Below are 13038 nucleotides of genomic sequence, written 5' to 3'. Positions count from 1 at the left end.
AATGAGGACTACTGAGAACTCAAGAACAATGGCAATGGGTTTCTGATCCTACTGCACGTACTGGCTTTGTGGGAGCCTAGGCAGTTTGGATGCTCACCTAACTAGACCTGGATGGAGGTGGGAGGTCCTTGGACTTCCCACAGGTCAGGGAACCCTGATTGCTCTTTGGGCTGATGAGAGACTTGATCAGGGGAGCGGCAGGGAATTGGGAGGCAGAAATCTTAAGGGAAGAAGGAAGGAAGGAAGGAAGGAAGGAAGGAAGGAAGGAAGGAAGGAAGGAAGAAAGAAAAATTTTCTTAGTGTAATTAAAGTGGCTGCCAATCTTCTTGCAAGAAATCTTAGTGCCACAAATGGAGATAAACAAAATCTCAAGGTCATGGCTTGGATGACCTGGGGACAGTTTATTTTGCACATTTCATTTTAGCTCCTAATCAAGATGTAGCCATGGTTCATTTCACACTGGTTATATGATAACCAGTGTTAATAATTAATAAGAATTATGATATTGTATGTAAAGATCCTAGCTGTTGTTCACTTGCTTTAGCTTCTTATACTTGTAAAGATAAATGTTATGGTTTATGAAATTTCAAGAAATAATTTTTAATCCTAATAAAACCTTATGTATTCAGTTTATTTTAAATTATAGTTAGAGAAAAGAATGTAATGATAAACAAGAAAGATTATAGAACAATCTTTCCCTTTGGTTCTCATCTTTTTGCAGACAGTATACTTTTATTGTCAATCCTTTTAATCACATAAAGATACGAATAACAAATTATCCTCAAAGGTATATATCAGAAAACTCAAATCTGGTTGGCAGTGTGCAAGAACTGCATTTCACAGAAATTACTAAGTAAAACACTCACAGCCTTCCTTACGTACTGCAGGAATTATCTGAATGTTTCTCCCCCAACTGTGGACTAGAATATCAATGATGTAGGCCACCTTGGTTACTTCTCTGATCTCCAGATGTTAGTTAGAGAGAAAAGGGGAAAAACTGCAGATTAGGCTAACATTTTGTGTCTCCTACTATTTTTACCACATGCACAAAAATATGACATTCTCATTTAGGCAAATAGTCTATTTCTTTGCATCTTACTGGATTCTAAATGTTTATTTAAATCTTTAAATAAGAAAATGAAGGGTGCTATTTTATGTTTGTGTGGATGCGTGCTGCTTTAAATTTTCCCTTTTGACTTTTTTTTTTTACTGTTTTAATTATAACATTTCCCCAATTCTCTTCTCTTCTTTCAAATTCTTTTATAAGCCCCCACCCCATCCTCTTTCAGATTTGTGGCCTCCTTGTGTATCAACTGCTACTGCATGGATAAAGAATTTGTATATATATATATTTCCAAATAGAATCTATTTAGTCCATATAATGTTACTTGTATGTATGTTTTCAGGGCTGATTGTTTGGTACTGAATTGATGTGATCCTCCCTGCAAAATGAGGGGGGGGCACCTATTCCATTTTTAGTTTCTTCAGTCACCTGTAAATCTTAGTGAAGGGTTGAAGTCTTTGTGAAGGATTTTTTCACATATATAGTTTGGCATGTCCATTGCCGTCACCCTTGCTCACATTTGAGTGGTCATGTTGCTAAAACCCTAACGTCTCACAAACATGAACACATTTGCATGTCTTCTAATGTTTATTGGAACGTTTGTGCCAGAAAAGAATTCATTCTCTCATTTTAGTACCATAAAATTTAGAAAACATCATAGGGTAATACAAATACGTAAAGTACAATCTGTAATGATATCAGAAGGGTATTTGATACAAAGAAAAGGAGAAATTTAGATGCTTGTTATTCTTATGTCTTAAGTACTTTTTACTTTGCCTCTTAGTTTTCTATATTTTCTTTTTCCATACTAAAATATATGTAAGAAAGTTCTTAAATCTTGATAACATAAATTCACATGCCACTGAAAATATGTTCATTCAGTGAGACAAAAATAACCAAGATATTTTTAAGAAACTCTATGGCTGCTGATATCAAATATTTTGGTACCCGTCATTGATATGTTATAATACAGTTGGCTATGATTACTAAAAATTAAAAGTTACCAGACACAAGTTTTCTGCAATAAAACGAAATCAAGTTTTTAAAACTGTTATGAAAGGCTATAACTTAATTTCTTATCAATACTGAATAAAATTCAAGAAGAAACATATACTGTAGTAGAAAAATCATATAAGGTAAGATATAGGAAAGGTAAAAGTAAACCATTCTTGTTATTATTCAGTTACCTGTAGGAAGATAGAGTCTCCATTAGCATCCAGTTAACTTACTACACACTTAATATGTTAGTTTAGCTTTAAGACACAAAATGTATGTAAGTAAGGAAGGGGAAGGATTAAATTAGAAATTCTTTCTGTACATTGTTATGAATATATTAAGTTTAAATGAATTTTTTCTATAATTATTGTAATTGCTGATTTTTGAATTTGGGGATTTCTCATTTTCTATAAATAAGGCTGGGGTCTTTGGTTTGAAATAAAAATACTTACTCAAATACTAATTACAGCGTATTCATAGAGCCAAGTATAAATTCACAGTAGGATAGGAAACTTTAGAATATTCCAGTGTAGAATATTCTATTAATGGAATTACTTTATGATGAAATATATTTTGAGCATTTACCTGAAAGTTACACGTGGTGAAATACACATGGCTATTCATTTTAGAACAAATTCAACACCATGAAAACTTCAATTTGTAGAGGAATATCAAGTCAGCAACATTAACGTAGGATATTTACGGCCAAATGCTATCTCCAAATCACTGAGCATGTTATTTCTTTACACTTCAAGGCAAGTCAAAATCTGTGTCCTGTCTTCACATATCAAGTTTGCTTAATGTAGTGAAGATATTTTTTTAAAATGGCATCCCCTAATATTTTGATACCAATCACAAGTGACACTAAAAATAAAATATACCATTTGACTTATAATCTACTTTAGTAATCCTACTTTATACTCATCTTGTTGACCCAATTACATTTTATAATTAAGATAATTTAAATATGTAATTTGGATCTCAGTTATTCTATTTTGAATAAGATCCTCTTGCACAGCTCCATTGACTGGGCTTCTGGGGCTATAACAAAGAAGCATACTGTACCTCTTCTGCTGCTGCTTGATGCAGATGTACTTGGGCTGGTTGTTATGGCTACAGTGGTTGTTACTGGTGCAGTGGTAAGGGAGGGGATGATAGTAGTGGGAAGCAAAGTAGTGGGAACATCTGGTGAGTGGAAAGAAACAAAATATAAAATAAAATCATATCATGCAAACAAAAGAGAAACACAAATGATTCAAATTATAAATACACACATCTTATTTAGGCTTAATTGTATAAGTTGAAACAGAATAACAGGTACAAAACAACTATAGCACACAGGTTCTGTCATTTTTCTTTCACTTCCCTTTTATGCTCCACAAAAAGAAAAAAATCTGGGAGCTATGTTTGAGAATAAGTAAATTATTTGCAATATTTAAAGTGAAATTTAAAATGACAAGAATTCACTTGTTGTTTGAGTCATTTGAAAATCTCACATGCAGTAGCAAAATACACATATATAAAATAAAAATGACATGCTTTGTCAAGGAAGTAAACAAAGAAACAACACGTACGGAAATAAACACAAATACCACCATATAAGATTAAAGAAGGGTTAACGATGAGTGTGTATATGCATGTTAAATAATGCCTTTGGCTTTCCTTATAGGAAAATGGGAGGAAATAGGATGAGAGCAATCTTTAGAAACAAACAAACAAGCAAAACAAGCCAATTGTTATTATAATTGTTATTTTGCTCCTCCTGTTTTCACAAACGATGTTAATGTATAGTTTAAAGTCTTGCAATTCTTACCCCAGTTAGCTGGTAACGCCTTCTAACAAATTTGCAGTACCTAGGAGTCTTTAACAAGTATTGAGTCAACTAGCATGGAACACGATGTGATGTTCTGACAAATTTATGACTTATTTGAATACAGGACACAAAAGAAGTTACTGAATAAGGGCTTGAACTATACCAGGCAGTCTCCAATCCATAATTACTCAAGGTGTCATAAGTTAAAATTTGATTGAAATCCAGGGATAATAATGAACAAAAAGAACGGCTTAGTGTGCAAGGCCCAAATATTCCTTTACTTCATAAAACCCAGTCTCAAGTATCTAGAGAGGAGAGAGAGACCTCAAGCAACGCTGCCAGTGTCAAGCTATGAAAAATCTCAGAAAAATCCTTGGAAACAAATTTGTTTCCCAGCAGATAGGTATATAATTTACGCAGCAAGGAAATTAGAAACACTTTGCCAATTACTGTAATTACTGTACTGGGGTTTGCCTTCATATGTTCGTCATGAAGTCCCAATGTAGTCACAATGCTTCACAGATTATTTTGCTGGTGAAAGTTTTTTTTTTTTGTCAATCTTTCAGGAAAAGTTTTTAAGTACTCCAAACATTTTTCTAGTTCTCTACTCTGATAAATAGCTCTACTCAATCCGCCTGACTCTACCTGCTGAATCCTTCTCACTGGAGACACCGGAACCAGCATGAGATCACTCTCTTATCTTGAGTATTGATGTTTACACCTGTTTTTCAACGGGGAAAATGCTTCCTGGCCAGTCAAATTAAGAAAACAACCTCTGAAAACTCCATGGTATTACATTAATCACTAGGGAAAATGGGCATTGCCTGGAGAGCAATTTATCATGATCATAAGGAGGCAGTAGCTTTTGAGGGAACGTCGTGAATGGATGAAAATTCAGCATTTCTGCCCATGGGCTTCTGATTTGTTCCTTACTATGTGTTCTTATTGATTAGTAAGCTTTTAAATAGAATAGAAGTAAATGGAAACATAATCAATGAAAAAATTAGTATTTTTTTAAGTCTAAAATAGAAAATAGCACATTTTTATCAGAAAATACTATTGGCTCATTTGGGGTCTCAATGATTTATGTGAAAACTGCAAAACAACCTCTAGTATTAGAATTTTTAAAAACAAAGAATATACTTGAAAGTCCATATATGGAATCTGATATTACAAATATTATCACAGATTATGATTATTTTTATTATCAAATATTGACCTAGAATAACAGTCTCCTAACCCTTATGCTGGAAACAAAACAGCCTTTCAAATTTAGCTTTATTATTTCATTACAAAGCTGGTTCAAAATAACAAGCTTATATATATTCATTTGTTTCATCTGGTTTATTCAAAATACAGTATTAATTGAATTTCATTTTCACTTTTTCCAACCTTTACAATAATAGAAATTCTGGATTATTTGAGAACCCTATGTATGTTCATTTTTTTCTAAGCATTCTTGAATGAACCAATCTAATCTCCATAAGTGCCCAATACAATAAATATAGAATCTTCTATCACTGTCTAGTATTTAATGAATTAGTAACCAGTACTTACTAATAATTTTTTGTTTGTTTCTTTTTTTATATAAAATTTATTTATTTATTAAGGATTTCTGCCTCCTCCCCGCCACCGCCTCCCATTTCCCTCCCCTTCCCCCAATCAAGTCCCTCTCCCTCGTCATCTCGAAGAGCAATCAGGGTTCCCTGCCCTGTGGGAAGTCCAAGGACCGCCCACCTCCATCCAGGTTTAGTAAGTTGAGCATCCAAACTGCCTAGGCTCCCCCAAAGCCAGTATGTGCAGTAGGATCAAAAACCCATTGCCATTGTTCTTGAGTTCTCAGTAGTCCTCATTTTCTGCTATGTTCAGCAAGTCCGGTTTTATCCCATGCTTTTTCAGACCCAGGCCAGCTGGCCTTGGTGAATTATGAAATATTGGTGAAATATGCAACTAGCTGAGAAAGTATGCCATTCTTTAGATCTTAAGCTGGCTCCCCAGTTTCCTTCAAGAATCATGCATTGCTGATAAGAAATGAATGACAATTGTGTAAAAACAGCATGCTAAGAAGAACTCGTTCTTAATTACCATTACATGTTTCCATCTCTTACTAGCCAGGAACACTATGTAGTTTTTAAATTACGTTTATTTTCTATGTGTTTTCATCCTGGTGTTTTATTCATCATTCTTGTCTGTTTGAAATTATTTCAACTCGGTTGTGAAATAGTAAAGTTGCAAAAACGTAAAATGTTCACTTCTAGAAGATAATTATAAATAGGTAAAATTAAACAACATAAAATTAGATAGAATTAGTTAGCAATGTCAGAAAGATGACACAATTGTGTGCAACTTCTGCCTCATACTTAAACTTTCTATTTGATCTGAATTTATTCTGGTCTTTCCCCAATTGATAATTATTAACCTTGGAAGGAAGATTTTCAAGTAGTGCTCAGGTTCTGTTCTGTATAATTATGTGGTTATGTATGCCTATAGAAAAAAGTTCTATATTACAGGAAGAGCTGAGTATAATAGAATTAAAAGAGTGAACTACTTTTCTCAAAGACACGCTATATATCTTCGATCAGGAAAAAAATGTTATTTTTTTGAAGAGTACTTTTTAGCACCTCAGTGTACTTTATCATAATTTCTATCAAAAAGATATTAATAAAACAATATCAGAAACACATATTTACTAACTAAATTATGAGTGACTTACTATATATTATACATGTATGAATTTTGTGACTTTAAGGTAACTTATTAATGGGACATGCACTGATTTGAGAGGTTGCTCTACTGACAGCTTAAAATCTTTGAACTCGGATGGCTTTAATAGGACCTGGAAAATCAGACATTATCAAATGGCTCCGAGATCTCTTCCTAAGTCCAAATATTTATTCTCCCTTTTTATCAAATTCAAGTTTGCTTTTGAAAATTCTTTCTCTTATAAATGAGTAGCAGTATTTGATAAAATTTATAAATATCTCAGTGATGATTGTTTGAAGTATTAATTTTAGCCTTTTAAGGAATGTTTTAACAAGTGTGGGTTTTCATTTTGTTATGGAAATGTGAGACATAAAGCTCCTATTCATGTGTCTTATATTTTTAAACCAGTTCCTACTATGTAGCCATGGATAGCCTGAAAATCCCTCTGAAGACTAGTCTATCTCTGTTTCCCAAATGCTACATGCCCGTACCTCATATTTTTGATGTATCTAGAATCAGATAGAATTTTAAAACCATTAAACCAATAACACAAGAAATAATCAGATCAACCAACATGATATAAAGCTAAATCATATTTCTCTTTTAGCATTTATCTGTTCAATTTTTCAAAGAATAAAGCATTATTACTTATAGAGAAGGTATTCATATACACATCTGATAAAATGCTCAATGTTGGTTCAATTTTAATTAATGTGCTATACAAGAACTTAATCAACATATTTGTGTGAAACAAAAATCATGGAGATATATGGCTCAACAAGTAAAGGTAACTCATGTCAACACTAAGGATCTGAGTTCAATTTCCAGGACACACATGGTGGAAGGTCAGAAACAACTCTGATAAATTGTTTCCTCTGACCTCTGCCTATGTGTGATGACATAGGTACACACACAACTTACAAATAAATTACAATACTAATTTCATCATAATTATTTTTTATCTTGACCTGATCATAAAATTTAGCAAATTTAAAGAAATTATTGAGATCCTTTTAGTACAAACAAGAGACCCTTAACTTATTGTCTTAATATCAAGACATTAAGGCAAGCTTATTGGTGAATTTATTTGAATGCCTCATTAGCTGATAAAAATTTTTAAAATTGTTGGCTTTGATGATTTACCATAAAACTACTGAAATCACTGTTAAGTTACAAATAAATGCACACGACAGCATCACCTCTTTCATGTCTATCTTTCAAGTCTATTGTTATGATCTCATTTCTGAAGCCTCCTCTCTTTGGAACTAGTCCATGTTTTCCTTCTCTGTGCTGGCAAATGCTTGGCTGGAACTCTATATATGTATACCATATATTTTCATTCATTTAGTATTTTATTTCACACAACAGACCACAGGATAACCTTAAACAAAAGCATGTCTTCCTTATTTACAAATACTATTTTTCTTCGGACAAGTACACTTGACTTATTGTTTGTTTAGCCTTGCTCCTGAAAAACGCCTTCATTTAAGGGCGTATCTTGGAAATACTACTTTCAAGCCTAGAAAGTATATACTACTCAAGTGGCATTTACCATTCACTATATATAAATATATTTATGTATATATGTATTTATATATATATTTATGTATACTAAATTGTATATATATAACAAAAATTTAAGAAAAAAAGATAATCTACTTAATGCTGCACTTTTGGAGTATTTTCCTTGTTATATATGTTTTAGGTACTTTGAAAATGTTACCATGGATGATAATAAAATGTCATTAAATGAGCAACATATCTCTTATAAGAACTTAAATATGTAACTAATATTTAAATAAGATTAATATGTACAAAAGTTGTAGTTTTGCACAAAATATTATAAAATTCCTGCTAAAAGTCTATGACTCTGAGAGAATAGTCTCAAATATTAAAGTGCAACAGCTGAAGAAGTTTCATCTCTGAATGGGTGTGTCAGCATTTGTTAGACTAATAAATCATAAACGCCAATCAAAATAGTGGGGACGGGACCCTCCCTTCACATGTTAATGAAGAAATTAGAAAACGTGCAACCTGACCTTCTTGCAGGGGAGGGGGCGCTTATTAGAGCCCATGAGATCCTCTGGAGCCCTGACAGAATGAAATCCCTTCTAACAGGAGCACCATACAGTAAACTGCGGAGCACTACAACATTTTTTTTCTAATAATGAGTTTTCCAGGTTAAAGGTATGTTGTGTTTTCTGTAAATGTGGTGTATAATTTCTAACTTGTCAACTTGTTTTGTTTTGTGGCAGTTTCTCTTTTTAAAAATGGCATTCAGAATGGATTTTCGAAAACAAAATTAAGTCTAAAGAGCCCCAGAAGCCCAAAGTGCTTGTTTCTCTCCAAAGACTATTGCCCAAATCAGGAGAAAAAAAATGCTACTATTTAGTCTTGAATCCATGCATCTGCATCCTTCCTGCTTGATGATACTAAACTCCCCGTTCTAGAGGAGACAGAATAATCATTTCACTTCAAGAGCAATTATGAACATGCACACAAAGGGTCAGGATTCTGAGGGTCATAGAATTAAGGCAAGAATTAAGAATTCAAATTTCTCTGATTTAAAAATAATGGATCCTTAATATTTTATTGCACATTCTGCTGCCATCGGGAGCAATGGCAAGGGGCATGTTTACTGGTTTTGTTTTTGTAAAGATGGGCATTATCTGTCCCCATTGCATTCAGCACCCGTAGCAGCCTATTTAAATCATAGCATGAAGAGGAGACAACCCCAGAACCGTCAATGAGTTGACAGACATCAGGCTGTCAGGACTTCAACTCACCCCTGTTACTTACTCTCCAATTTGGGAGAACTGTTGCAACCCCTTCTGTTTCATAAAAGGGACCCTTCTCAAAATTTGATTGGACCAAATTTCTTAACGTTTCTGGTAGCTTCTACCGGCTTCTCCTGCTAAGTGATATCCTTATACAAAGATGATAACAAAGGGCTGCTCTGGAAAATTGGAACAAATTGCAGTTTTGAACTCTCGGTGGTAGGCAACAGTCCTAGGTAATTAGAGGGAACATTTATGAATAAAATGGATGTGTTATTTGAAGAGAAAAAGAACTATTTGAAGAGAAAAATAACTATGTATTTTCTCTTTAAAACCCGTTTGTCGAATTCTAAATGGACACAAGTAGAGCCTGTCCTGGAAACTAGCTCTTGTAGACCAGGCTGGTCTTGAACTCACAGAGATCTGCCTGCCTCTGCCTCCCGAGTGCCGGGATTAAAGGCGTGCGCCACCACCGCCTTGCTGTGAAGTAAAGCTTAAAACAGGATCAACAATGCCTTCACCTTGGATGATCCCGTACTATTAAGCTCCACAGACTTCAATGTATGAGTTCTTCCCTAGAAGGACCTTAACCTGAGTATGTCACGTGATTGTATAAGAGGATATCACAGCCATTTTTTTAACAAAAAGTACATGAAGTAAGAGTTACAAGGAAGAATTCAGAAAACTATTGAGAAATCGGTATTTGTTTTTCCATGTGAGTTCAGTCATGAAAGGAGGCAAGAGGTGTTTTGCATACTATTTAACTTAACCACATGTAATCACTTCATTAAAATTTGTTTGGTATGGTAATTTATATAATTCTTTTCACCAAAAATGTTTTGGGAATTTGAAAAAAATAATCTGATGAAAATGCTATTACCAATTGATACCTTTAGGGTAGAAAAGTCACTCTCTTACTAAGACCCCCATGTTTCCATATAACAAGCCTGAGGTCAAAACCTCTCTAAATTTCTTAAATGAGTGGTGTTTTCCACTCTTTTGTCATTTCCCAACATGGTTGTTCAGCTCCTGTTAAGTGGTATATTTATGTCACTTAATAAATTACAAAAAGGTTCCTTAATTTGGAATCTGGGGTATAGGGCTTGTTTGTTCGGTTTGGTTTTGGTGTTCATTGTTTTTTTTTTTTTTTTTTTTTTTTTCTGCCTGTGTTTTTCTTTCTGAATCAAGGTATTATATTGTTCAGTCTGGCCTGGAATTCTCATGAACAGAACAATATAATACCTTGAAAACTCAGTTTATCCACTGCATTTTCATCTTAAAGAGAGGGATTTGGTTCAACTTTGTTTAGTGATCTATTCAACACACACACATGCACACACGCACCACATACACTTTTAAATGAGTTATAAAACAAACGCAGGGCTCTCATCTACACTTGTGTCTGCAGAGTTTGGCAGCTTATTAAAACAGTCAGAGGCATGGCTTTCCTACAGGCATCAGAGCTCTGTCTACTTTTTCATGTCTAGAGTGATGTGTTATCTCAAAGATTAAAGAGATGTTTTTAAAGAATCATGCAAGCAGTGGCTGTGTAGGAAAATCTCAGCCAGCATTGTTGAGATCAGCAGCCAAGGGACTCCCCATTATTGGCACAAAGTTCGTTGTTGCGTAGGGGTGTCTTTCCTATAGTTTTCATTTTATACCGTGTATTTTCCATTTCTGTTTCTAAAGAAAGCTTCTGCAGGAAGCATGCTCATTATTAGTGCACACAATTAATTTACCAGCTGGTCAGGTCTGTGTTTATATGAGGGAACAGATTTTCGTTGAATCCCTCTTTAATGTTTGCTAGGCTGTGCATCTGTTCACAATCTAGTCTTCTCTTTCCTCTTCTGCACACAATTTACTCTCTCAGTGCCATCCCAGACTATTAGAACCCACCTATCTAGGAGTACAACTGCGGACATAAATAATAAGTAATCTTCTAAATTCTCTAAATCGTTGTGATTATGTGTCAAAAGAGACTACTAACGTTCGGTCTAGCTACTATGTTAACCAGAAGTAACTTTTTCATTTTTCTGTACTAAGTGTACTCACTCACCTGCAAAACACTGCTGTTCTTGGTATGAAATGTAAACTTTGTACTTCCATAATAGGATATCCATATGATAGTATAGAATTTCATAGAAAACTTAAGGTATAAAATTGATGATGAGATGATCATTGTGTTTGAAAAACAATCACATCATTCAAGTATAAATCTATTACATGTATTATTTTGTTAAATTTATCAAACTTGTATCTATTTTCTGAACAATAGGTAAATATTTGAAAGCAATGATATGCTGTCAGTGGTTACCCGCCCACTGGGGCTTGGCCTCTTATACTACATAAGCCTATGTAGAGCATGTGTACTCTGTCTTTCCATTGCTGGATTCTGATTTGTAAGTTTACCCCTAAATAAATAACCATCTATTTCTCAATTCTGAGCTAGTGTGGAATTTCTTTTAAGCGTCCTTCCACAGTGATACCCTAGAAACTTTTCTTACAGCTAGTGAAGAAAGCTTATTTCCCTGCCTCAGTTGTTTGTCTACCCTAGTGAGTAGTCATTTGTTTTCAGTACTCTGCATCCCTGTGAAAAACAGCTGCTCCCTACACTCTGAAGAGGTACAGTGCACTACACACCTCAGAAGTTTGGCTTTGATGTTATGTTCTATAATATATTTATACAGCATTTGTCTTTGGGCATTATTGACATTTATTATTAATACTACATATAAGGAAAATAGCAATTGTAGCTGACTCTTAAAATTGGAAAGGCATATTTAGTGACGTGATACATTTCTTTCTAGAACACATAGACATTTCTAGACGAAATACTCTCTTACTACTTATTTCTTTTAAATAGTAAACTACTTTTATAATGGCTCTTACCAACTAACAATAAAATATGATGGACCACAAAGTATATGTATTTGTGTTATGTGTTATTACTAACGCAATTACCTTGCCAATAAACAATGGCAGTGCCATTGTTGTCTGGGTTTATTTCAATAAACACCTGAAGAAACAAACTAAAAATATCTTAGAGCTATTAAATCAACAGCTGTGAGACTTGATTGGGTAAATAAAAATAGAAGCAAACTACAATTATATTTTAATCCATAATATCAAAATAATGTAGAGAATTTTGCATGTTTTATATGGCTATAAAGATTAAATATCATATAAGTGTATATATGTAAATATATAAATGTAAAGTTAAAACATGGAAAAGTTTATAGCGATTTAATTCAAAAGAGCACAGTATAAGATAGTTAAGTGCTTAAAATATTTAGATTTAGTTTATAGAAGAAAATAAGGACAGTGTATAACAAGTCAGATAATGGTAAAATATGTGTGTTCATTAACGTATGGCCTGCTTTCTCCACTTAAGTTTTCGTGCCAATGTGTGCAATGTGTGCAATGTTGGCTTACAATGTGTACTTCCCCAATTGTGCATCTATTGGTAGTAGAGACAGCTGGTCTTTTTCTCTGCTTACCTTGCCAGGTCTCCTCAAAAATCTCAGAAAGCGTGCTGCTGGAATTTTCTTGCTCTCTTGGAATGTCTGCTGAATTAACGCTTTGTATACCATGTTTTAAAAGGAGTTAGAAGAAAATATTCCCTTTTTACTGTTTAATAAGTTTACTTTTTCTTCTCTTTCTCTTTCTCTCATACCTTCACACACATA

At 33.8% G+C, this 13038-nt stretch overlaps 1 protein-coding gene across 3 annotated transcripts in view; it reads right to left on the bottom strand.

Moving 5' to 3' along the window:
• The window catches only part of Cadm2 (cell adhesion molecule 2), a 923902-nt gene that overhangs the window by 68516 nt on the left and 842348 nt on the right, over window positions 1-13038 (bottom strand). For 2 of the 3 annotated variants that reach the window (XM_026786947.1, XM_005345233.2), the window contains one exon: window positions 3125-3244. The exons of the other annotated variant lie outside the window; for it this stretch is intronic. In XM_026786947.1, coding sequence (XP_026642748.1) covers window positions 3125-3244 — 120 coding nt within the window. The remainder of the gene's footprint in view (window positions 1-3124; window positions 3245-13038) is intronic. 3 annotated transcript variants of the gene reach the window in all.

The sequence above is a fragment of the Microtus ochrogaster genome, chromosome 2, assembly GCF_000317375.1.
Source record: "Microtus ochrogaster isolate Prairie Vole_2 chromosome 2, MicOch1.0, whole genome shotgun sequence".
Taxonomy (NCBI): Eukaryota; Metazoa; Chordata; class Mammalia; order Rodentia; family Cricetidae; genus Microtus; species Microtus ochrogaster.
This window is presented reverse-complemented; position numbering and strand designations above follow the sequence as displayed.